This window comes from Delphinus delphis, chromosome 2, assembly GCF_949987515.2.
Source record: "Delphinus delphis chromosome 2, mDelDel1.2, whole genome shotgun sequence".
Classification (NCBI taxonomy): domain Eukaryota; kingdom Metazoa; phylum Chordata; class Mammalia; order Artiodactyla; family Delphinidae; genus Delphinus; species Delphinus delphis.
In genome coordinates, this window is record NC_082684.1 from 24,713,021 (window position 1) to 24,738,701 (window position 25,681).

At 42.3% G+C, this 25,681-nt stretch overlaps 1 protein-coding gene across 3 annotated transcripts in view; it reads right to left on the reverse strand.

Annotated features, from left to right (window-relative positions):
• Positions 1-25,681, reverse strand: part of NRXN3 (neurexin 3) — a 1,615,508-nt gene that overhangs the window by 1,107,066 nt on the left and 482,761 nt on the right. For all 3 annotated transcript variants that reach the window (XM_060004108.1, XM_060004110.1, XM_069540412.1), the window contains one exon: positions 16,223-16,606. In XM_060004108.1, coding sequence (XP_059860091.1) covers positions 16,223-16,606 — 384 coding nt within the window. The remainder of the gene's footprint in view (positions 1-16,222; positions 16,607-25,681) is intronic.

The following is a 25,681-nucleotide window of genomic DNA, read 5'->3' on the forward strand; positions in this document are numbered from 1 at the left end:
ACATGTCATACACAGAGGTAAAAAAATGACAAGTGTTCTGAAAGGGCTGAGGGCAAGAAAAGCAGGAAGGTGAAAGAAGGGTGAGCAAGAAGTGAGAGAATTGAAGGAAGAAAGGGGAAAAGAAAACTTACAAAGAAACCTTTCTGTTCAGCTTCATTTGAGGACATACTGCTTCCCCATCACACCACTGCCATCAACCTCCATGTACAGAAAGCCCCAGGGGGCAGACCCAACATCAGAAAGAGAGAGCCTCTTCTGCAGCAGCCAAGTCATACCCTCGAGTAGGGATTGATATCCCAGTGCACTGCTCTGCGCTCCCCACAAAATTTTAGCCATTTGGTTTCAGAGTCATGACCCCCTCTTGCCAAGACCACCTCTCATTCCCACAGTTCAAAAAGAGATTGTTTCCAGGCTAGGCAATGTGCTTGCAGAGGCCTTGGGGGCCTGTCCTTCCCTTCTACCTCTGTCACCTGTCTAGGCAGACATAGGTGCCAGCCCACATTTTATGGCAGCCTCCGTGCCAATCATTTTGAACAAACAAGGGTCAATTTCATCCCTCTGGCAAGGAACTGTCCATTAAAAGGTAGACATTATTGCTATATCAAGCCTAAAAGATGGATAGACAAGGGAAGAAAGGACTGTGTGAGACTGATCAGGAAGAAATAAAGAAGAGGGGATAAAGAAGAGGAAAGAGGGGGAAGAGTAAGGAGGACAGGGAAAGGCAAGGGGAAAGAGTGAGAGGGAGCAAAAGGGAACTGGAAACTCTTCTCACCAAGGTCAGTGCATTGTTTCAGATGGCAGAAGTGCCTGCCCAGGATGCACGAGTCAGCTTCTCCTTCTACCCGAGCTTCGTTCTTTCCACGCCTGCCCATCTGTCCACTAAGCAACACTGACCCTTGCTTCTCTACAGATAATGCTGGCAACAGCTGTTACGGGGCAAAGACGCTAGGCCTCAGCCTAAGGGAGCTGCTGGACGACTCTCCTCCAGGCACATCTCCACCTCTGCCCACCAGAAAATCCCAATCTGTGTGTGTGTCTGGGGGTAGAGAGAAGGGACATTCAGGCCCCAAGTTTCTCCAAATTTATCTGCTAGTAAACCACAATTCTAACTTCAGTAGAGTAACTCAGAGCTAACCCCACTCATTTAGGCTTTCATTCAGCCTTTCATTTTCTCCCTCCGCAAACACGGAGTGAACTGCTTTTCTATCCTTGGCAGTGGGATACTTGATATATGCTTGATGGCAGGAGACAGATAAGCAAAACAAAATACAGAGAGGTCCAGGTTTATGGCTGAAGCATGTGGTATGTCTGTGTGTACATGTGGGTATGAACGTAGGTGTGAGTTTGGGTACATGGCGGCCCTGGATAAACTGTGATAGGGCAAAGTCTATCTCACCAGCCCAAGCTGTATAGATTTTGTGCTTTTCTGGAGCAGCCCCATGGAAACTTAAGAGTTCCTCTCCTTTACTTAGGAATCAAGAATGTAGGCAAGAGGATGTGGAAGATGCTGATCACTCTTCTAAATCCTGAATTTACTTCAAATGCACAGCTTCTAGCACTGCTTATTCCTGAGATTCACCCCTGAAAGTCCTGAAGCAGAGAACAGACAGGGTTGGAAGATAAACAAGGATCTCTCCATTTCCCCACAGCTCTTTTTCCCTCATGTGATACCAGATCCCACCTCCAAGACCTCCCATTTTAAGGAATGGCAAAGCATAACAGAAAATCTGATGGACTGGGTTTTACAAATGCTACCTCCAGTATTCACTAACGTTGTGACTATGACAAGTTATTTCATCTTTCTGAGCCTTGGTTTAATTAAAAGATATGAATGATACCTCAAACTTTATAAGCTTGTTCTAAATTTAAATGAGAGACTAATACTCCTCCAGGTATTAAACACAAAGTTACAGGCGCTGTGCTAAGATTTTTACATAATCATCTTATTTAAGCCTCACAACAACCCCAAGGAGTTTGTTTTATAGATCAGAAAGCTGAGGTTCAGAGAAGTTAAAAACACACCCAAGATCATATAATAATCAGTGATGGAATTAGCATTCATATCCGGCTCTGTTCCACACCAGAGCTCCTGCATCTTAAACATCAAGTTATACCTGGCATATAACAGGTACTCAGTAAATGTGAATTCCCTTTTTATACCTCCTGAGGTGTGCATTTCAGTGGGTTTGATAACCTTGGTACGACCCTACACTCTCTCCACAGTTGCCTTTCAGTAGTTCCCCTATTCTTGGAGATGACCAGAAATCTGAATATTCAGACCAGTTCTTTAAGCATCTCTTTTTAAACAGATGTGTTGATAATGTAAGGTTTGGGTAATGAGATTTCCCAGGCCATAAGCTGCTAACTGAATTAATTGCCTAGTCTATTTGCAGTAAATAAAGGGACTATTACATGTAAAAAAAAAAAAATCACAAGGACCCATTGATCTTGTGCAGAAAGGTTCGGAGCTGCGTTGCACAAGGATCTAACTGTCAGCTACACAGGAAGACCACCCGAAAGGCACAAAGCCAGAGCACCTCCTGACATTGCTTTAGGATCGAGAGCTATGGTCCAGGTTTCAAAATATTGAGATACGAGTCCCACCATGACTACCTGTATGACTTTGGACCACCTGTGTAATACATAACCATCCGAACCTCAGTTCTTCCTTTGTAACTTATCAGCACCAGAATATATGATTTTTATGTTTCTGACCAACTCCAGCATTCAATGATTCTATATCAGCTGATATTTGTCAAAGCCATGGTTTCCTTGTCAAATGATACCCTGAGATATTCCTAAGGCCAAAGATAAATGTAGCCTTGCTTTTGAAATATGTGATTTAACCACACTCAGTCTAGGACTATTTTGAGCAATAAGATTAGGAAATAAATGTGATGCTGCCTATTGTGGGCTCAAGATATTTTGTTTTCAGGATATACAACTAGCAATCACCTCTCAGAAATACACCAGTGAATCCCACTGGCCTCACAAATCCATAGTCCATATGACGTTACAATGTCCAGTGATCATATGGGTTATAGCATTAGTAACAAATGCCTGCTGCTTAAAGGGGCAGAGCCACAAAGTTCCCTGGTCCTGGAAGCCATCCTTGCATTCAGTGAATACACAGCCCCTCCTCACCCTCCTTCATTCCCTCAATGACTACTGGATGATGGAGGAACTCAAGACCACAATAGATGAGGACTACTTGAAGAAACTAATAGTTTATCCTGAGAATGACTGACAACCTTTCAGTGGAAAAATGACAGACCTCTTTAACTACCTAAAGGTCTACTACAGAAGAGCGTTTAGGTTTGATAGTTCTATATATCCCAGGTGCCCAAGGCGCAGTAAGTACCAAGTAAATATTAATTGAGGGATTAAATCCTGTATAGTTCCCAAAGCCAGAACCAAGATCAAAAGAAAGATATTAGAAGAAGAGAGACTTCAGTTTACAGTAAACGGGAGATATTCAGAATAAAGGTATACCTAATTTTATTGCACTTTGCTTTATTGTGCTTAGCCGATATTGTGTGTTTTACAAATTGAAGGTCTGTGGCAACCCTGTGTTGAACGAGAAGACTATCAGCCCCATTCTTCCGATGGCATTTGCTCACTTTGTGTCTCTGTGTCACATTTTGGTCATTCTTGCAATATTTCCAACCTTCCACCAGCAAAAAGATGACAACTCACTAAAGGCCCAGATGACGGGTAGCATTTTTTTAGCAATAAAGTATTTTTAAATGAAGGTACACACATTGTTTAGACATAATGCTATTGCACACTTAATAGACTACAGTATAACATAAACATAGCTTTCATATGCACTGGAAAACCAAAAACTTCATGTGACTCACTTTACTGTGATACTTACTTTATTGAGGTGGTCTGGAACCAAACCTGCAATATCTCCGGGGTATGTCTGTATTTGGTGCTCTCCAAAACTGAAACAGCAGCTTCTTGAAGAGTGAGCTCCCCTGTCACTGTGAGCAGTAGAATATATTGATCACAGAAGAGTAGGCTCTGGAGTGAAAGGTCCAGAAGAACTCAGTGACCTTAGGCAAGTTATTTAATGTAGCCGTGACCTCCATTCCTCAGATGTAAATTGAGAATGAAATAGCACCTACTCACACAGTTATCGCAATGATTAAGCTACCCACTGCTGTGCACTTAGCGCAGCATATGGAAACAGAAAATGTTCCCATAGAGTCCATACAGCATTTCAGAGATTTTGTCAAGGGTGTTCATGCATCAGATGTTAGGTCACACTCGAAAACCTCAGAGGTCTTTTCCAACTAAATATGAATCTAAATTCTGATAGAGTCACCCCCACCCTCATCCCAATCAATGTTTTTATCACCTGTACAGCTACCTGACTTTTACTCATCGATCTTTTCTCTTTCTACTTCTGCTCTCAACATAGACCTGACTTTGTGGATTTCCACAGGAGGCTCCATCTTACAGTATCTGGAGAAGCTGGGATGCTTGTGAAATAAGTTTCATTACAGCCTGAGAAATGGGGCAAAGGGAGCAGAGACAGCCAGCTGGAGTTGAGGTCCCTGTCAGCAACCGCCTGCCACCATATGCGGTGACATTAAGAGTGAGCCACTATCTTCAGATCCTTTCTGGGGGTCTGAAGACTTCTGGAGTAGGGAGAATTCAAGTAAGCAAACATCAGAGCAGTCATCTTTCCTTACAATGTCGCTGATGGAGATTAAAAATGTACTAGCCTTAGCTGGTGTCAGTATGTGGCCCTGGGAGACCACAGGAAAACAATACTCTAATATCTGTGGGTCACAGCAGGAAGCTGCAGACAAGGGGTTTGCAGAGAAGACTGAAATCTGAAAGACACAGGGCTTTCTTCCCCTGGAGGAAAAAAGATGGGGAGCGTGCTAACCCCACAGATTTCATAAGGTTTCTGATTAACTGGCCTCTCAGAAGGCTCTGTGGGGGTTTGTCATTTTGATGAGAATGCCTTGCTGTAAAGGTTCAACATGCTAAGAAGCATGAAGTGATCTCCAAGAAACCTTGCATTTCCTTGCCAGGGACATAGCTGGCCAATATTCCATAGAAGGGGACCTTTTGAGAGCTATATACCCAGAGTTCCCGGCCCCAAGTACCAAATGCACTTGTCACTCCAAAATTCTCTCTGTTGGGCTGGATTTATTTGTCATATGGGGTAATATGAGATTGTTGATGAAATAAGAGACATGTACACATGTCTTTTCCCTTCATATTTCTTTTCTCTAAATCAATTGCCAACATTCTAAATAAATTTACCAACAAGAATAAGACTGGAGACTAACCAAATACCTTTGTTACAATGCATGATTGTACTGCTCAGTAATCCATGGGGACATAAACATACATCTTCATAAAATATGCACAAATACTGCCCCTGCAGTATCTTCGGATTTCTTTGAAAAATCCAATGATAGGAGAACCAAAAGGAGGGGCTAGAAACACTATATTCTATTCTTTGGGCAACTTATTTCCTACCTGGAGCCTTCAGCTTCCTGATCTAGAACTGGGGGTAGGGGGGTTGTGCGAGATGGTATCTGGGCCTCTGGCGAGACAAATAATTCTACAGCGCTTTACACTCATCTGGTTTTCTTTGGATCAATCCAGGTCTAGGTTTCAGTTTGGCCCTTCTATTCATGACTGTTACATGTTTGCGTTTCTCTTCCTTAAATAATCTCTGATGATATTAAAAACAGAACAGCAAAACATCTCAGAAACTAGAGGGAAACTACACGTGTGCTCTATCACTCACACGCACACAATCCCCAGCATTGGGTGTCATTGATGTGAAGTCCTAATGGGAGACCAGAATACAGAGAAACTAAAAATACGATTTTTCCTACCTATAAGGAAAGAATCTTTTAGCTTAATTTCAAATATGGCCACTTTTACAAGAGAAAGAGAAACAATTCATTTTTCCACCAAATACATGCAAAGCTTGGTTGAGATAATCACAGTAACAACAGACCATTTTAGCATAATTCTTCAAAATCTGGGATTACAGTAGTCATGTCTTGATTCCAAATACAAACCACGTGAAGTATGGAGAAAAGCATGCTTTGGTATGTTCCCTTCTGGTGCAACCTTCCTTCCCCCTGTTAAGTTCTAGCCTATATCATATACTTAAACACAGAAATCATATCTAGGTCATTTCTACAACACAAGAAAAAACTGAATAAAAAAAACACCAGTCTGAGAATTTTTTCATTCTTGAATTGCAGAATTCTAGCTTCAGAAAGGGACATGCTGGCTTATGGTCTCTGTGAACACAACATACACTTTGACTCTATAAAAAAGAGGCTCACAAAAAGCCAATTAAGCAACCACTGTTGATATTCTCAGTGGTAAATACGGAAACTGAGGCACAGAGAGAGAAGTCACATATGTTCAGAGTGAGACCAGTATATATAGGCGACTCCTAGCTATATCCCCTTAATCGCTACCTCACTCTTCCCCACTCCTCCCAAGACTCTCCAACTGATCTGAGATGCTTGAGTGGCACAGGGAAGAAACAAGGGGCTTCTACGACCAAACCCTTATTCTAATCCAGTCTCGGCCACTCTCTAGCTGTGTACCACTGGTTAGTAAATCCTATCAACATTACCCCTTAAATATCTATTGGATGTGTCCCCAGAACTCGACCTCCATTCTCCCTATCACAGTTAGGACTCTTATTTCCCACCCTGAATTAATATAAATGCAAACTGAACTAACGCACACTGGTCTCTTGGCCTACTGTCTCCCACGTGCCAATCATCCCTTGCCAGAGGGATTTGACTTTGTTATCCCATTGCTAAAACTGGCATGCCCCCTTACGAGTTTGGTAAGGTCCAAACTTCTGGGGAGAACAAACAAGGCGCCTCACAACTGACCCTACCACTTCTTCAGCCACACCTTCTAAAACATCCCCTCAAATTTAAGACTTAGATACCATCCACGAGGAAAACTTCCTGTTTACAGAAGTCATCTTTGCATATCTGTTCCTTCTGCTTGAAATACTTTTCCCTGCCTGGTCTTCCTGGGAGATTCCTGCTACTCCACCAAGCCTCAGCTCTAGTGTCACCCAATCTCTGACACTGTCCATGATATTTCTCCTCGCATTTATGTCCTTTTCTCAGGTATCAGAATATATTGATATGTTTATGAGGAACATCACAATCAATTCTATTGTATCTCGAAGGATCAAAGCGGCCGCTGGCACACAGTACTCAACAGGTGCTTTGGAATGAATGACTTGGGGCCTTATTTTCTTCATCTAGGAAATGAGGCTAAGATTACGCAGCCTGAAGAATGGATGTGAGGGTTAAATGGCCCAGTGTATATTAAGAATACAAAGCAGGCATATAATTTCTCTCAAAAAAGTTAACTTTCCTTTCCTCTTAATCTAGACTGGAGCAAGGAAGGATTCATCTATCTGTGAAAAGACCCAAGATGCAGCTAAAAAATGCTATGACAATCCCCTTGTGTTGCATTTTGAAGCACTTGTTTCTCATAATTTAGCAGCATCTCAGTTTATTGCATCTATAATGGGCAGACGTCTGCTGGCAGTTAAGCAGCCTTTAGCAAAGGCAGTAATAAAGGTACAAAGCAGTAATATAAACGGCCACCATGTCTCTGCATTTGACAGAATCACAGCCAACAGCAGGTGTGCCACAGTTCTAAGCAGCTGTCACGCTCTGCCTCAAAGTGCTGACCTTCACATTCTCAGGCTAAACACAGGCCTAGCTGTAGATTTTCCAAAGATCGCCAAAGTCCCCAGCCTGTCCTTCTGAGACCCCTGGAGCTTCAAGCTTCTCAAACGACTAGAATCTTCCTCCCTTACTCTCTTCTTTAGACCATCAGGAGAAGCTGTGATCAGGGGTATCTCAGACCCCAACCTGGCAGAATAACACTTAGGAAGGGTTCATGGATTATAAGACAATTTCCTGGGATCATACAATCCTGGGCCTGTGGAAAGGAGAACAGGAAGAGAAACAAGAAGAGGCTGAATCTGAGCAACGCTACGGTCATCACCAGGGATATAGCTGTGTGTCTTAACACAATTAAAAAATGGGCAGAAGACCTAAACTGACATTTCTCCAAAGAAGACATACAGATGGCCAAGAGGCACATGAAAAGATGCTCAACATCACTAATTATTAGAGAAGTGCAAATCAAAACTACAATGAGGTATCACCTCACACCAGTCGGAACAGCCATCATCAAAAGTCTACAAACAATAAATGCTGGAGAGGGTGTGGAGAAAAGGGAACCCTCCTACACTGCTGGTGGGAATGTAAATTGGTACAGCCACTATGGAGAACAGTACAGAGCTTCCTTAAGAAACTAAAAACAAAGCTACCATATGATCCAGCTATCCCATTCCTGGGCATATATTTGGAGATAAACATGGTTCAAAGGGGACATGCACCCCAATGTTCATTGCAGCACTATTTACAATAGCCAAGACATGGAAGCAACCTATATGTCCATCAGCAGAGGAATGGATAAAGATGTGGTACATATATACAATGGAATATTACTCAGACATGAAAAATAGTGCCATTTGCAGAGACATGGACAGACCTAGAGACTGTCAGAGTGAAGTAAGTCAGAAAGAGAAAATCAAATATCATGTAATATCATTTATATGTGGAATCTAGAAAAATAGTACAGATGAACTTATTTGCAAAGCAGAAATACAGACAAAGATGTAGAGAACAAACTTATGGATACCAAGGAGGTGGCAGGGTGGGATGAATGGGGAGATTGGGACTGACATATATACACTACTGTGTATAAAACAGATAACTAATGAGAACCTACTGTATAGCACAGGAAACTCTACTCAGTGCTCTGTGGTGACCTAAATGTGAAGGAAATCCAAAAAAGAGGGGATACATGTATACGTATAACTGATTCACTTTGCTGTACAGCAGAAACTAACACAACATTGTAAAGCAACTATACTCCAATAAAAATCTTTTTAAAAAAAGATGTGGTACATATATACAATGGAATATTACTCAGCCATTAAAAAGAATGAAATAATGCCATTTGCAGCAACATAGATGGACCTGGAGATTATCATACTAAGTAAAGTAAGTCATACAGAGGAAGACAAATATCATATGATATTGCTTATATGAGGAATCTTAAAAAATGATACAAATGAATTTATTTACAAAACAGACACAGACTCACAGACTTAGAGAAGGAACTTGTGGTTACCGGGGGGAAGTGTGGGAGGGGAGGGATAGATTGGGAGCTTGGGAATGACATATACACACTGCTATATTTAAAAGAGATAACCAACAAGGACCTACTGTATAGCACAGGGAACTCTGCTCAATACGCTGTAATAACCTAAATGGGAAAAGAATTTGAAAAAGAATGGATATGTGTATGTGTACAACTGACTCACTTTGCTGTACACCTGAAACTAACATAACATTGTTAATCAACTATACTGCAATATAAAAGAAAAATTTAAAAAGCACCAATGGATAAGAAAAAATGGGGACATGTTGGTTGATGTTGATGAATTATGTATTTCTTGGGGGGCCCTCTTTCTCTAATACATGTATTTACCCTTGAAAGGGGGTAAACAATGGACTGGAAAAGAGACAGTCTTTTAATGATCTTAAGAAATCCAAGGCTCTACTCATTAATCCAGCAATTAAAACTTTTAAGTCATGGACCTGAAGTATTCCCAGCATATCAAGGTATTCGTATGTTTAGATGAATGAATCAAGAGACGTGACAACTTCATCGCAGTGCTGATATGACTAAACTGAGCCTCCTAACCCAGACGGTACTGCAGACCGCAAGAAACAAGGACTAGCATCCCTGCCCTGCCTTTCACTCACCTTTACCCCTCTACTCAGGATAAGGGACGCCACTGCCAAGCTGATGACATTTGAGAATCACAGAGTTTTATAACTGGATGGGCCCTGAGAGAGCATGAAACCCAATTGCCTCATTTTGTTTTTGCAGAACAGAGAGGCCAGAGGATCCCAGTAAGAATCTCAAGGTCACATATCTAAATAAAGGGCCTGGATGTTCCTAGGGGAATAAGAGCAGAGCCTCAATGGCACGGGAACAAGGGAAAGCAACATGCATTTTTATATTTGACCCTGGAAGCCAGGGTTTCTTTTGTTCCCACACCAGTGAGTCAGTCTGAGCAGACCCCAGTAGATCCAGAACTGGTTATAAAGTGGTATATCATGTTGGACATAATTTGCTTTCTAATTTTTATCTCATTCTTTCCTATGATATTCCTGGATCATTGCCCTTGGTAGATTGCATTACAATTTGCAGATTATTAGACTGTGAGCTCAAGAATTGAAACTATGGCTTCTACAAATTTGTATCCTCACAACTGAGCTCACCAAGCTTGGTACAGAGAAAAGGGATGGAAATGTGAATGTTGAAGTTAATTCCAAAGAAGTATCATAGCTTCATTTCCTGCAATTTGAGGGACCAAAAGCCACTGAAACTAAAGCTACGTAAGAATGTGTTGAATATTTAAACATTTTAATAATCTCACTTCAATACTCTGAGGAAGGCGCAAAATGAATTTGAGCTTTTCCTAACGTATGACATGCTACCTAGTTTTCCAAAGAAGAGATCGATGTAGGTTGACCTAGGATGATAGCAGTGGAGAGGGAGAGAAGTGGACAGATGCAGGATGGGTTTAGATGAGGAGACGACAGGAACTTGCTGAGACAGACTGAATGAGACGGGAGAAGAAAACTCGAGGAAAATGCCAAGGACAATGGTGATGCCATTTACTGAGATGGGAAAAACTAAAAGTAAAAAAAAAAAAAGAAAAGAAAAAAAAAGTCTAAGGCAGGGAGGAGGCACTGAAGATTTCTATTTTTCAATGTTATGATTAAGATATCTATCAGATATCCAAATGAAGACGTCAAGCAGACAACTGGATATAGAAATCTGGGGCTCCAGAGAGAGTTCGAGGCTAGAGAGACTGATTTGGGAGTCACTGACATATAGATAACCTTTGACACCATGGCAGTGGATGAGGGCACAAAGGGCAACGTGCAGACCAGGAGGAGACCCAGGACAGAGGACTGGGACCCTTCCTCCAACATTTAATAACCTCGTAGTATGTGTACAGCACAGTGCTGGAGACTGTGGGAAAACAAAAATACCTAATGCACTGTTTTTCCTTCAATGACCTTATAATCCAACCCCTTTCATATATAAGAGGAGGAAAGGCTACTCAACGTCATGGAAAGTACAGTGGATTAGGAGTCAGGATCCATGCATTTTAACCATTCTACAGCTGCTCCAAGGGAAAGTGAGATTAACTTTTCAGGGCTTCCAATTGCTCCCTTGCTGAAATGCGGATTAGGTACAGGTAACATCAACTGAATCTGCCAGGCCTGCTACGTCCTGATGTCTTGATTTCCATGTGGCATCCAAATGACACACTCTAGCCTCCTCTAAAGTCAGTGTCTCACCCTCCCCAGCAGGACGTACTGCTGCCCCAGGAGCACACAGCAGCCACCAGAGGGGCTGGCTGAAAGCACAGCCCCCGAGCAGCTGCTGCCTGCAAGCCTTTCCTGCCGGAACAGGGTCATTTGAGAGAACCCATAATATCTGCATTCTTGGTTTTCAGCTGGTGTTTATGTCAGATAAATGGAATCCCGGGGACCAGTGAGAAGGGCAGATCTACCCTCTGTATCACATTTTCTTAGTTCTACAATTTAATATTCTCAAAGGCATCCAATATCCATGACCCCAGGAAATATTTTTGTTTAGCACACGGAAGTAGTCCATGTGGCTGGGCATCTATAACAGGACATGGCCTTATGGATCAGGGCACCCCAAGCTTCACCATGGAGGAACACTAAGGAAATGGTTCAGTAAGATTATATATTTACATATTAGGTGATCCTTCATATCTATTCTAGGTGACTGCCCACCTGGACAGAGCTGATTGTAGAAGAACAGACAGATGAACTAAACTGGGCCAATTGGGCTCTCTTTCTGGAAAATGTAAACTGTGAATGGAAAACTCCAGAACCCGTAGGTCAAGAGAGATGCATCACTTCAATCACAGTGCCTTGGGATCCCCAGAGTTGTTCTGCTTCCCTTTTCAAGATGTAATTGGTGAGATCGTTATTTGATCAATAACTCTCTAGGTAATCATGCAATATGTCTTCTTCCTTTACTCTGTTAGTCATTGTCAATTCTGTAGCTTGCAACCAAGGGAACCTTACCTAGTAATTATCAGTGTCCCCATTTTACAGATAAGGAAACTAAGACTTGGACAAAATAAAAAATTTGTTGTATATTACCTAGCTACTGACAGAACCAACTCAGGAACCAAGGTACATCTGACTAAAATTCACGCCATTAACCACTAAGCCATCCTGACTCTAAGTGCTATAGTGTCGTTTATTTTTGTCATAGGGATGAACCTGTGCTGAGTCCTATTTTATTTCTTGCTAAACAAATGATGGCATACATTCAGGAAAAGCCATCTAGGGAAGGGGGTAGAATCTGCAGTGGCCTCAAATTGAAGTTCGATAGTCCACAAATAAATTAAATCCATAGCCTTGCCTATTGACACTTGGTCCCCACTAAGTGTCACTTAGTGGGCTTAGGGTTAATGCTTCTAGAAAAAAATTAGAGAATGGTAAATTGAGTGAACTTGCTGATGGTGTTATGGTGCGTGGGGCAGCATTCCTTGACAAAGGGGATCATGCTCTTGCATAAAGAATGTTAATGCTCTTCCTTTACCACTCTTCAGAAGTGCCTATAATGGACACTGAGGGTCGGAGGTAAAGAGAGGCCATAGTTTTATTATTAATAGCAGACAAGAAAATCTAAGAAACCTCAGGTCCCCTTTTCCCAACCATCACTCACCCATGTAGGCATGGCCTCTCCCATCTGTCTGCCCTGCTATTCCCCTAAAAGATCAGGCATGACATCTACCAAACATTAGCACAGTTCCCACCTTTCCTTGTCCAGTAGGACTATACACCCCTTGATCAAAACCAGAAGCTGTGTCCGTTTTTTGGGTTTTTTTTTTTTGCATTGCCAGCATCTAATACAGTGCCTGGAACAAATTAGGGTTTCAATAAATGCCTGCTGCATGTATGAAAAATGAACAAAAGTCAAAACCATCTCCACTGACGAATCAGTTTCAATAAAGAAAAACAGTGTCATAGGGAAACAGTTTTCTTTGCCAGCAAAGTAGAGTCCTATCATTTTTACACTCCACTGATCCATTCTGAACATGGTGTCAGGAACAATACAGGGCCAGAAAACAATTAGCGGGGGAACAAAACAATCAGTTGAACCATCTGGGATTTGAGCGACATGTAGATTAAATGTCTTAAATTTGCCAGGCTCCTTCTCATTTGGCCACAATGGATGATTCTTGGCTGCACTGTACCAGGAATAATTGTCCCTCATATATCCCCAATCAGCTGCCTTTTAATGACTAGTCAGCAAGTGACAGCGTAAAAGGTGCAGTGACCTTCACTGTACTTGGCAAATCTTGGACCAACTCCCATTGATTTGCCCTTGGAACAGTTGATCTCAGGGACACCTTGCTCAGCGGTCTCCAGTCCCTGCTGCATTCCCTTGAGTTGGAAAGATACCCAGGAGAAAGAAGTGACATGCCTGAAGGGACCTTTGGTTCTTACACTACCTTCCTAGACAGTGGATGATCCACAATTTCCTGGCTTATATCAAAATGGTCTCATGCATCCCAGAGGTCGAATGACTTTTCTATCTCCCCAAACCAGCAACCAGGATAGTCTACCCCAAAAAGAGATTTGGAAAGAGTTCAGGAGCTTGACAGACTGGCCAGCCAAATGAGACCCACTTCTGTGCCGGATGGCCGCCTCCCCATCTTAGTTCATGTTCTGGGGTGGCTGCTTTGAAAATTCAGTGAATCTGAATTTCACTTCTATGAGCCCCAAAAAAGCTCCTTTTCTTTTACTCCAATATCCTGTGTCCTCCTTCTGGTCCAGCTGTAGGGAAGGTTTGCAGTTCTCTTGAAATATACTTTAACTAGCAATATGGTTGATCTCACAAAAATGACTCCTTGAAAATTCTTGACTGGTTATCCAAGCATGTTCCAGGATCCCTCCTTATCACCAGACTTCTGATACCTGGACAATTCTGGCCACTGGTAGTCTTTAAGGGTGTGACCCTGCATGTCCCTCTCCTCAGGAAAGTCTTCACTAAATTTCCATGTCCCCCTAGTGGTCCAGCCCATGCTGTGGCCTTGTATCATTTTATTACTGCTTCTTATATCGATGTGTCAACTCCTCAGCTAAAGAAATGATAAGCTTCTGTAGACAGAAACTACCTCTACTACACACACAGTATCCTCAAAGCCCTATAACTACACCCTCAGCAAAACTTGATAACTATGCAAATTATCCTTTCATACAAAATAGAGACTGACAACTCATGGACAGCCAACCAGATTCGGTGTGGTTGGCATATAAAACAATTAACCAAGCTGCAATCTGGATGTGGCTTATAGACTAGGATCTCTTTGTCTTGATGTTGTCTCTTTGCTTACCTTTATCTCTGCCCTTTACCCAAACTGTAAATTCAGTGCAAGTGTAAGATCCTAAAGCGGTAGAGAGAAAGGGGCTTCCCCCAGCATCCTGGCCTGTTGTAAATGGTCAGCCCCCACTCTTTGTCCCCCAACTCTTCAGCTACCTCTCACACCCTTCCCCCCACCTCACTACACACTCCATTCTGTTATGGACTTTGTTTGGTTCCTCAACTGTGCCATGGTCTCCTTTGGTTTTTTTTTTTAGAGGAGATTTTTGTTTTTAAGTTTTTCTTTTCCTTGATGTGGACCATTTTTAAAGTCTTTATTGAATTTGTTACAATACTGCTTCTGTTGCTTATGTTTTGGTTTTTTGGCTGCGAGGCATGTGGGATCTTAGCTCCCCGACCAGGAATCGAACCTGCATCCCCTGCATTGGAAGGTGAAGTCTCAACCACTGATCGCCAGGGAAGTCCTGGTGTGCCATGGTCTCTTACCTCTTGGCACACGTTGCCCTCATGTAAAAGACACCCGGCTTCCTCCCACCTCGTTGCCAAGCTAACTCTTACTTATATTTCAAGTCTCAACCTGTATATTTCTTTCTTGAAGAAGCTTTCTATGAATCTCTACGGTATGTTGGGTCCCCTTGCAAAGGCCTCCCAAACTTCTCTGTGCTTTTCCTTTAATGATGTTGATGACAATAATTATGACTGTAACAATCATTAACATTTACTAAATGCTTTCCATAGTCCAGGAACCTACTGACTCACTTGATCCTCATTAATATCCTGTGAGGTAGGTACCTAATTATCTCCATTTTGCAAATGAGGAAATCAAGTCTCAAAGATATTATCTTGAGAAAGTTTGTATCACTCCATGAGGGCTACATCTCTCACCGAGTCTGGCCCCAGAATTCATGTTCTTAACCAACACATGACACTGCTTCTTATAAAACTCAACATGTCTGTGATTATTTAACAGCTAAGCATTCCGCTAGGCAGCAAGCTCCACAGAACAGGGCTGGGGCTATTTTGTTCAACAGTGTATTTCTAGAGCCTAATCCAAGAGCTAGCACGAAAGAAAGCATCAAAAAGCATGAGTTCCCTGGTGGCGCAGTGGTTGAGAGTCCGCCTGCTGATGCAGGGGACATTGGTTCGTGCCCCGGTCCGGGAAGGTCCCACATGCCGCAGAGCGGCTGGGCCCGTGAGCCATGGCCGCTGAGCCTGCGCGTCCGGAGCCTGTGCTCCACAACGGGAGAGGCCACAACAGAGAGAGGCCCGTGTATCGCAAAAAAAAAAAAAAAGCATGAGTTAAATGAACAAAGGAAACAGCCAGTTGGTGAGCCCACCCAGAATCCCAAAAGAATTCACCTTCTCAAATAGATGTCTAACACTTAATCAAGAAAGTAGCATGATCACGGTAATATTTACTCTACAGTTTCCCTCTCTGCAGCCCAACCCTAGCCAAACAAATCCAAGCATCCAGAACTAGAAAGGGTATGATCTGGAAAGGAGTGAACCCTAGAAAAATCTTCTCCAGAAGAACGCAAGAACAGGGAGGTCCAAAGGGAGAGCCTGTAGTAGCAAAGGAAGCACAGGCAGGTGCAACCAGGGACACAGCTGCAGCACATCACCCCCACTCAGACGCAGCGTGCCACCACGAGGGCCTACTCACCCCTCTCGCAGGTTCGGCCCCAGTAGCCGGTGCCCGTGCAGTCGCAGATGAAGCGGTTCCAGCCATCTTTGCACACGGCGTTGTTCTTGCAGGGGTAGCTGTCACACTGCTTAGCGCTCATCCGTGAACAGGAGGACTTGACGCCTGCAGCATTCTGCATCTCCGCCAGCTGCCGGATGTTTTTGCTGCGCCCGTCAATGAACAGGTCACGGATGCAGCCCACGTAGCCATAGTTGAGCATGGCGGTCCAGAGCTCAGTGGGGAGGATGAGGCCAGCACGGTGCTCCGGCAGCCCGCCCAGGTACATGTCCCCTTCCAGGTCCAGGATCTCGCTCTCCCCACTAGCGGTGAACGGCGTGCGCCTGCTGTTCACTGATATGGTACCTGGAATGGGAGGAAAGAAACAAAGTGAGCTAACAGCCCTCTTGGCATCACAGGTGAGGCTGCCAGTTGATGAACCAAACAAAAGGAGCCTAGCAGGTGAGATGGGAGACCACTGTTGCCTGGCCAGGAAGGAACAATGTAAGCAAGGGAACGAAATGCCGCAAAATGGTAAAAAGGACAATGTAGGCCATTTGGCTCCAATCCCTGCCAGCTAAGACAGCCTGGCCCAGAGGAATCTCCGTGGCCTAGCACCTAGTATGATTATCTTTTTTTCTACCTAAAAGTTTTGGCTGAGAGGTTGCACATCACACAGGTTGACAGCAGCACAGACGGTGCCTGTGTTTAAATCCCAGCCCCGCCACGTACTAGCTGGATAACCTTGAAGAAGTGACTTCTCCTTCCTAGTCCTCAATTTCCTCATCTGTAAAATGGGAAAAGAACTGTCCCCACCTCACAGGTTGGTGTGATAAGTAAATGAGCTCATTCATGTAAGGTGCTTCTTACTCTGTACCTGGGACACAGGCTGTAGGTCCTGCCTGAGTCTTCATCACTGGCTCACCATCACCCGAAGGATGGAACCTGCTCTTCTCTTTCTCTCTCCATGAGCTGATACCCTCTGTACTGGCCTTAGCTACCAGCCCTGCCAGGGCATATTTTTGACATTCATTGCCTTTGATAAATTTTAACTGGAACGTCTTTCTTTCTTTCTTTCTTTTCTTCTTGACTATAAATCAAATATTTTAGTTTTTTTTTTAATGTTTGTAACACGTTTATTGTGTTAGTTTCTGCTGTACAACAAAGTGAATCAGCTATATGTATACATATATCCCCATGTCCCCTCCCATCTTCCCTATCCCACCCCCTAAGTGGTCACAAAGCACAGAGCGGATCTCCCTGTGCTATGCAGCTGCTTCCCACTAGCTATCTATTTTACATTTGGTAGTGTATATATGTCAGTGCTAATCTCTCATTTCGTCCCAGCTTACCCTTCCCCCTCCCCGTGTCCTCAAGTCCATTCTCTACGTCTGCATCTTTATTCCTGTCCTGCCCCTAGGTTCTTCAGAACCATTTCTTTTTTAGATTCCATATATATGTGTTAGCATACGGTATTTGCTTTTCTCTTTCTGACTTACTTCTCTCTGTATGACAGACTCTAGCTCCATCAACCTCACTACAAATAACTCAATTTTACTCCTTTTTATGGCTGAGTAATATTCCATTGTGTATATGGGTCACATCTTCTTTACCCATTCATCTGTCAAAGGACATTTAGGTTGCTTCCATGTCCTGGCTATTGTAAATAGTGCTGCAATGAACATTGTGGTACATGACTCTTTTTAAATTATGGTTTTCTCAGGGTATGTGCCCAACAGTGGGATTGCTGGGTCTTATGGTAGTTCTATTTGTAGTTTTTTAAGGAACCTCCATACTGTTCTCCATAGTGGCTGTATCAATTTACATTCCCACCAACAGTGCAAGACGGTTCCCTTTTCTCCACACCCTCTCCAGCATTTATCGTTTGTAGATTTTTTGATGATGGCCATTCTGACCGGTGTGAGGTGATACCTCACTATAGTTCTGATTTGCATTTCTCTAATGATTAGTGATGTCGAGCATCCTTTCATGTGTTTGTTGGCAATCTGTATATCTTCTTTGGAGAAATGTCTACTTAGATCTTCTGCCCATTTTGGGATTGGGTTGTTTGTTTTTTTGATATTGAGCTGCATGAGCTACTTGTAAATTTTGGAGATTAATCCTTTGTCAGTTGCTTCATTTGCAAATATTTTCTCCCATTCTGAGGTCTGTTCTTTCGTCTTGTTTATGATTTCCTTTGCTGTGCAAAAGCTTTGAAGTTTCATTAGGTCCCATTTGTTTATTTTTGTTTTTATTTCCATTTCTCTAGGAGATGGGTCAAAAAGGATCTTGCTGTGATTTATATCAAAGAGTGTTCTGCCTATGTTTTCCTCTAAGAGTTTGATAGTTTCTGGCCTTACATGTAGGTCTCCAGTCCATTTTGAGTTTATTTTTGTATATGGTGTTAGGGAGTATTCTAATTTCATTCTTTTACATGTATCTGTGCAGTTTTCTCAGCACCACTTATTGAAGAGGTTGTTGTTTCTCCACTGTATATTCTTGCCACCTTTAACAAAGATAAGGTGACCACAGGTGCATGGGTTTAGCTCTGGGCTTTCTATCCTGTTACATTGATCTGTATTTCTATTTTTGTGCCAGTACTGAACTGTCTTGATTACTATAGCTTTGTAGTTTAGTCTGAAGTCAGGGAGTCTGATTCCTCCAGCTCTGTTTTTCTTTCTCAAGATCACTTTGGCTATTCAGGGTCTTTTGTGTTTCCTTACAAATTGTGAAATTTTTTGTTTTACTTCTGTGAAAAATGCCATTGGTGGTCTGATAGGGATTGCATTGAAACTGTACATTGCTTTGGGTAGTATAGTCACTTTCACAATGTTGATTCTTCCAATCCAAGAACATAGTATATCTCTCCATCTGTTTGTATCATCTTTAATTTCTTTCACAGTGTCTTATAGTCTTCTGAGTACAGGTCTTTTGTCTCCTTAGGTAGGTTTATTCCTAGGTATTTTTGTTGTTGTTGTTGCAGTGGTAAATGGGAGTGTTTCTTTAATTTCTCTTTCAGGTTTTTCATCATTAGTGTATAGGAATGCAAGAGATTCCTGTGCATTAATTCTGTATCCTGCTGCTTTACCAAATTCATTGATTAGCTCTAGTAGTTTTCTGGTGGCATCTTTAGGATTCTCTATGTATATAGTATCATGTCATCTGCAAAAAGTGACAGTTTTACTTCTTCTTTTCCCATTTTGATTCCTTTTATTTCTTTTTCTTCTCTGATTGCTGTGGCTAAAACTTCCAAAAATATGTTGAATAATAGTGGTGAGAGTGGGTGACCTTGTCTTGTTCCTGATCTTAGAGGAAACAGTTTCAGTTTTTTACCATTGAGAACGATATTGGCTGTGGGTCTGTCATATATGGCCTTTATTATGTTGAGGTAGGTTCCCTCTATGCCTGCGTTCTGAGAGTTTTGATCATAAATGGCTGTTGAATTTTGTCGAAAGATTTTTCTGCATCTACTGAGATTATCATATGGTTTTTATCCTTCAGTTTGATAATGAGATTGATTTGTGTATATTGAAGAATGCTTGCATTCTTGGGATAAAACCCACTTGATCATGGTGTATGAACCTTTTAATGTGCTGTTGGATTCTGTCTGCTAGTATTTTGTTGACAATTTTTGCATCTATGTTCATCAGTGATATTGGCCTGTAGTTTTCTTTCTTTGTGACATCTCTGTTTTTGGTATCAGGGTGATGGTGGCCTCATAGAATGAGTTTGGGAGTGTTCCTCCCTCTGCTATATTTTGGAAGAGTTTGAGAAGGATAGCTGTTAGCTCTTCTCTAAATGTTTGATAGAATTCTCCTGTGAAGCCATCTGGTCCTGGGTTTTCGTTTGTTGGAAGATTTATTTTATTTATTTTTTTTTGTGGTACATGGGCCTCTCACTGTTGTGGCCTCTCCCGTTGCGCAGCACAGGCTCCGGACGCGCAGGCTCAGTGGCCATGGCTCATGGGCCCAGCAGCTCCGCGGCACGTGGGATCCTCCCGGACCGGGGCATGAACCCACATCCCCTGCATCGGCAGGCAGACTCTCAACCACTGGGCCACCAGGGAAGCCCTGTTGGAAGAGTTTTAATCACAATTTCAATTTCAGTGCTTGTGATTGGTCTGTTTATATATTCTATTTTTTTCCTGGTTCAGTCGCAGAAGGCTGTGCTTTTCTAAGAATTTGTCCATTTCTTCCAGGTTGTCCATTTTATTGGCATAGAGTTGCTTGTAGTAATCTCTCATGATGCTTTGTATTTCTGCAGTGTCAGTTGTTACTTCTCCTTTTTAATTTCTAATTCTGCTGAGTCTTCTCCCTTTTCTTCCTGATGAGTCTGGCTAATGGTTTGTCAATTTTGTTTATCTTCTCAAAGAACCAGCTTTTAGTTTTATTGATCTTTGCTATTGTTTCCTTCATTTCCTTTTCACTTATTTCTGATCTGATCTCTATGATTTCTTTCCTTCTGCTAACTTTAGGGTTTTTTGTTCTTCTTTCTCTAATTGTTTTAGGTGTAAGGTTAGGTTGTTTATTTAAGATGTTTCTTGTTTCTTGAGGTAGGATTGTATTGCTATAAACTTCCCTCTTAGAACTGCTTTTGCTGCATCCCATAGGTGTTGGGTTGCCATGTTTTCATTGTCATTTGTTTCTATGTATTTTTTGATTTCCTGTTTGATTTCTTCAGTTATCTCTTGGCTATTTAGTAGCGTATTGCTTAGCCTCCATGTGTTTTTATTTTTTACAGTTTTCTTTTCCTGTAATTGATATCTAGTCTTATAGCATTATGCTCAGAAAAGATACTTGATATGATTTCAATTTTCTTAAATTTACCAATGCTTGATTTGTGACCCCAAGATACGATCTAACCTGGAGAATGTTCCATGAGCACTTTAGAAGAAAATGTATTCTGTTGTTTTTGGAAGGACTGTCCTATGAATATCAATTAAGTCCATCTTGTTTAATGTGTACTTTAAAGTTTGTGTTTCCCTATTTATTTTCATTTTGGATGTTCTGCCCATTGGTGAAACTGGGGTGTTAAAGTCCCCTACTATGATTGTGTTACTCTCGATTTCCCCTTCTATGGCTCTTAGCATTTGCCTTGTGTAGTGAGGTGCTCCTGTGCTGGGTGCATAAATATTTACAACTGTTATATCTTCTTCTTGAATTGATCTCTTAATCATTATGGAGCGTCCTTCTTTGTCTCATGTAATAGTCTTTATTTTAAAGTCTATTTTGTCTGATATGAGAATTGCTACTCCAGCTTTCTTCTGATTTCCATTTGCATGGAATATCTTTTTCCATCCCCTCACTTTCAGTCTGTATGTGTCCCTAGGTCTGAAGTGCATCTCTTGTAGACAGAATATATGTGGGTCTTGTTTTTGTATCCATTCAGCCAGTCTGTGTCTTTTGGTTGGAGCATTTAATCCATTTACATTTAAGGTAATTATTGATATGTATGTTCTTGTTAGCATTTTCTTAACTGTTTTGGGTTTGTTATTGTAGGTCTTTTCCTTCTCTTGTGTTTCCTGCCTAGAGAAGTTCCTTTAGCATTTGTTGTAAAGCTGGTTTGGTGGTGCTGAATTTTCTTAGCTTTTGCTTGTCTGTAAAGGTTTTCATTTCTCTGTGAAATCTGAATGAGATCCTTGCTATGCAGAGTAATCTTGGTTGTAGGTTTTTCTCCTTCATCACTTTAAATATGTCCTGCCACTCCCTTCTGGCTTGCAGATTTTCTGCTGAAAGATCAGCTGTTAACCTCATGGGGATTCCCTTGTATGTTATTTGTTGTTTTTCCCTTGCTGCTTTTAATATTTTTTGTTTGTATTTAATTTTTGATAGTTTGATTAATATGTGTCTTGGCGTGTTTCTTCTTGGATTTATCCTGTATGGGACTCTTTGTGCTTCCTGGACTTGATTGACTATTTCCTTTCCCATGTTAGGGAAGTTTTCAACTATAATCTCTTCAGATATTTTCCCAGTGCCTTTCTTTTTCTCTTCTTCTTCTTGGACCCCTATAATTCGAGTGTTGGTGCGTTTAATGTTGTCCCAGAGGTCTCTGGACTGTCCTCAATTCTTTTCATTCTTTTTTCTTTATTCTGCTGTGGCAGTTATTTCCACTATTTTATCTTCCAGGTCACTTATCCACTTTCTGCCTCAGTTCTTCTGCTATTGATTCCTTCTAGAGATTTTAAAATTTCATTTATTGTGTTGTTCATCATTGTTTGTTTGCTCTTTAGTTCTAGGTTCTTGTTAAACACTTCTTATATTTTCTCCATTCTATTTCCAAGATTTTGGATTATCTTTACTATCATTACTCTGAATTCTTTTTCAGGTAGACTGCCATTTCCTCTTCATTTGTTTGGTCTGGTGGGTTTTTACTTTGCTCCTTCATCTGCTGCATATTTCTCTGTCTTCTCATCTTGTTTAACTTAGTGTGTTTGGGGGTCTCCTTTTCACAGGCTGCAGGTTCGTACTTCCCGTTGTTTTTGGTGTCTGCCCCCAGTGGGGGAAGTTGGTTCAGTGGCTTATGTAGGCTTCTTGGGGGAGGGGACTGGTGCCTCTGTTCTGGGGGTGGGTCTGGAACTTGTCTTTCTGGTGGACAGGGCCACATATGGTGGTATGTTTTGGGGTGCCTGTGAACTTAGTATGCCTTTAGGCAACCTGTCTGTTAATGGGTGGGGTTGTGTTCCTGTCTTGCTAGTTGTTTGGCATGGGGCGTCCAGCACTGGAGCTTGCTAGCAGTTGAGTCGAGCTGGGCCTTAGTGTTGAGACGGAGATCTCTGGGAGAGCTCTCGCCAATTGATATTACGTGGGGCCCGGAGGTCTCTGGTGGACCAATGTCCTGAACTCACCCTCCCACCTCAGAGGCTCAGGCCTTACACCAGGCTGGAGCACCAAGACCCTGTCAGCTACAAGGCTCAGAAGAAAAGGGAGAAGAAGAAAAGAAAGAAAAAAAAATAATAAATTTTTAAAAATTATTAAAATAAAAACGTAATAATAAAAACAAAGGGAATAAAAGGAAAGAAGAAGAGAGCAACCAAACGAATAAACAAATCCACCAATGATAACAAGCATTAAAAACTATATTAAGATAAACATAAAAATCAGTAACAAATCAGTCACAGACAGTAAACCCCAAGTCTACAGCTGCTCCCAAAGTCCACCTCCTCAATTTTGGGATGATTCATTGTCTATTCAGATATTCCACAGATGCAGGGTACATCAAGTTGATTGTGGATATTTAATCCGCTGCTCCTGAGGCTGCACAGAGAAATTTCCGTTTCTCTTCTTTGTTTGCACAGCTCCTGGGGTTCAGCTTTGGTTGTGGCCCCACCTCTGTGTGTAGATCGCCCTCAGGCATCTCTTCCTGCCCGGACAGGAGGGGGTTAAAGCAGAGGCTGATTAGGGGGCTCTGGCTCACTCAGGCCGGGGGAGGGAGGGGTACGGTTGTTATACTTGGAATGTGGGGCGAGCCTGCAGTGGCAGAGGCCAGTGTGACACTGCAACAGCCTGAGGTGCGCCGTGTGTTCTCCTGGGGAAGTTGTCCCTGAATCACAGGGCCCTGGCAGTGGCATGTTGTACAGCCTCCTGGGGGGTGTGGATAGTGACCTGTGCTTGCACACAGGCTCCTTGATGGCTACAGCAGCAGCGTTAGCGTTTCATGCCTGTCTCTGGTGTCTGCGCTGATAGCCACGGCTCGCACCCATCTCTGGAGCTTGTTTAGGTGGTGGTCTGCCTTCTTTTCGGAAGTCTGAGGTCTTCTACCAGCATTCAGTAGGTGTTCTGTAGGAGTTGTTCCACATGTAGATGTACTTCTGATGTATCTGTGGGGAGGAAGGTGATCTCCAAGTCCTACTCCTCCATCATCTTCGGAACATGTTTCTTTATGTACTCATGTAACAAACATGTATTGAACACCTGTTCTGTCTCCAGTATAGTTCTAGACATATACATGAACTTGACAGGCGTGCCTGCTTTCATGGAGCTGATGTTCCACAGCAGAGGAACAGAAAATAAACAAATCACCCAATGAACAGAAATTGGAAAATGGCAAGTGGGAGGAAGAGAGTAAAATGGGTGCTACAGCAGCCCACAAGTTCAACTTTAAAGTGTACGGTCGATAAAGGCTTCTCTAACCAGGTGAGAGGTAAGTTGAAACCAGGATGTTGAGAAAGATCCAACCATGCCAAGTCCCAGGGGGAGAATGTGCCCGGCACAGGGAATGGCACCTACAAAGGCCCTGGGACAGGCGGGAGTGTGGCTAGAGTACAGGAGGCCAGAGGAAGTCAAGAAGAGATGAGATCAGAGCTAGACCAGGCACAAGAAATCACAGAAGATGTAACCCTGAAGCCTGACCTGGGAACTTGGGAACAGGGATTCTAGTCTTTCTAACCCTGTACCAGTCACTGAACCCCTCGATTTCCTCAACAGCTCAATTTCCTAAACTGTTAAATCAGAGTGATATCTAAACTTCATGCCAGAAATTTTAGAAATTTAGTATTCTTAAAGTGCTTTATTGGTACCAAGATAACTGGGCCATCCATCAGCCAGCTTTCACTTATCTGAGTCTCAATTCCCTCAGCTATGACAGGGGAAAGCCTGAAGGGCCTAGAAGATCAAATGAGATCAAGAAAGTGAAGTACACTCTAAATCACAAAGTCAACCCAGGGGTAGAAGAGCAGAAAGAGTATGAGGGGTCTCTGGAGGATTCAGCTAGGCGTGCTTCCCCCTACTCTTCCCTGGAAGTTTTCTCCTGGACAAATCTGCTTTGCCTTTTTGCTTTTTAATCTTTTAAAAACCTACATAACAATAAAAATGTCCCAGCCACCATTTTTAGTACTTTCTGTGCTTTTCTGGACTCAATCCTCAAAACAATCCTGTGAGGTAGGCATTCGTATTTCCCCTATTTCACAAATGAGGAAGTTGAGGCTTGGGTAATTTTCTTCTCTCTTGCAGTTTGCTTTCTTCACCCACATGTCCACAGAGTTAATCTGATCACCAACTAACAGGGAGGAGCATCTACTGCCGAGTAAGAACAGTACCCGAACTGATTTAAATAGTGGACCCTTAAATACATCCTGAGGAAACTTCATCCTCAGAGTGTGGGACCACAGCTGTTTTGAGAATCAGTCCCTCAGCTGGGGAATGAAGATGAAAGTTTCCTGAGATCACCTCTCAGTCATATCCTTCAGGATAGGCAGGGAAGGAGGTACCACAATTAGATACACTTGTGTTTTTATAACTAGTCATTTTAATACAGGTCTGTAAGAACATACCAGAAAATACCCTCGTGAAGAAATGAAGTTTAGTATATCATGTTAAAATTCTGTTATGCTGCTTTTACATGACAACGACTTGTGTACTCAGTAAATTTTTATAGGCTTTGATCAAATGTATCAGTATTTCAAAGTATTAGCCAATGCCACAGCACCCAGGTATGAAATTTAAG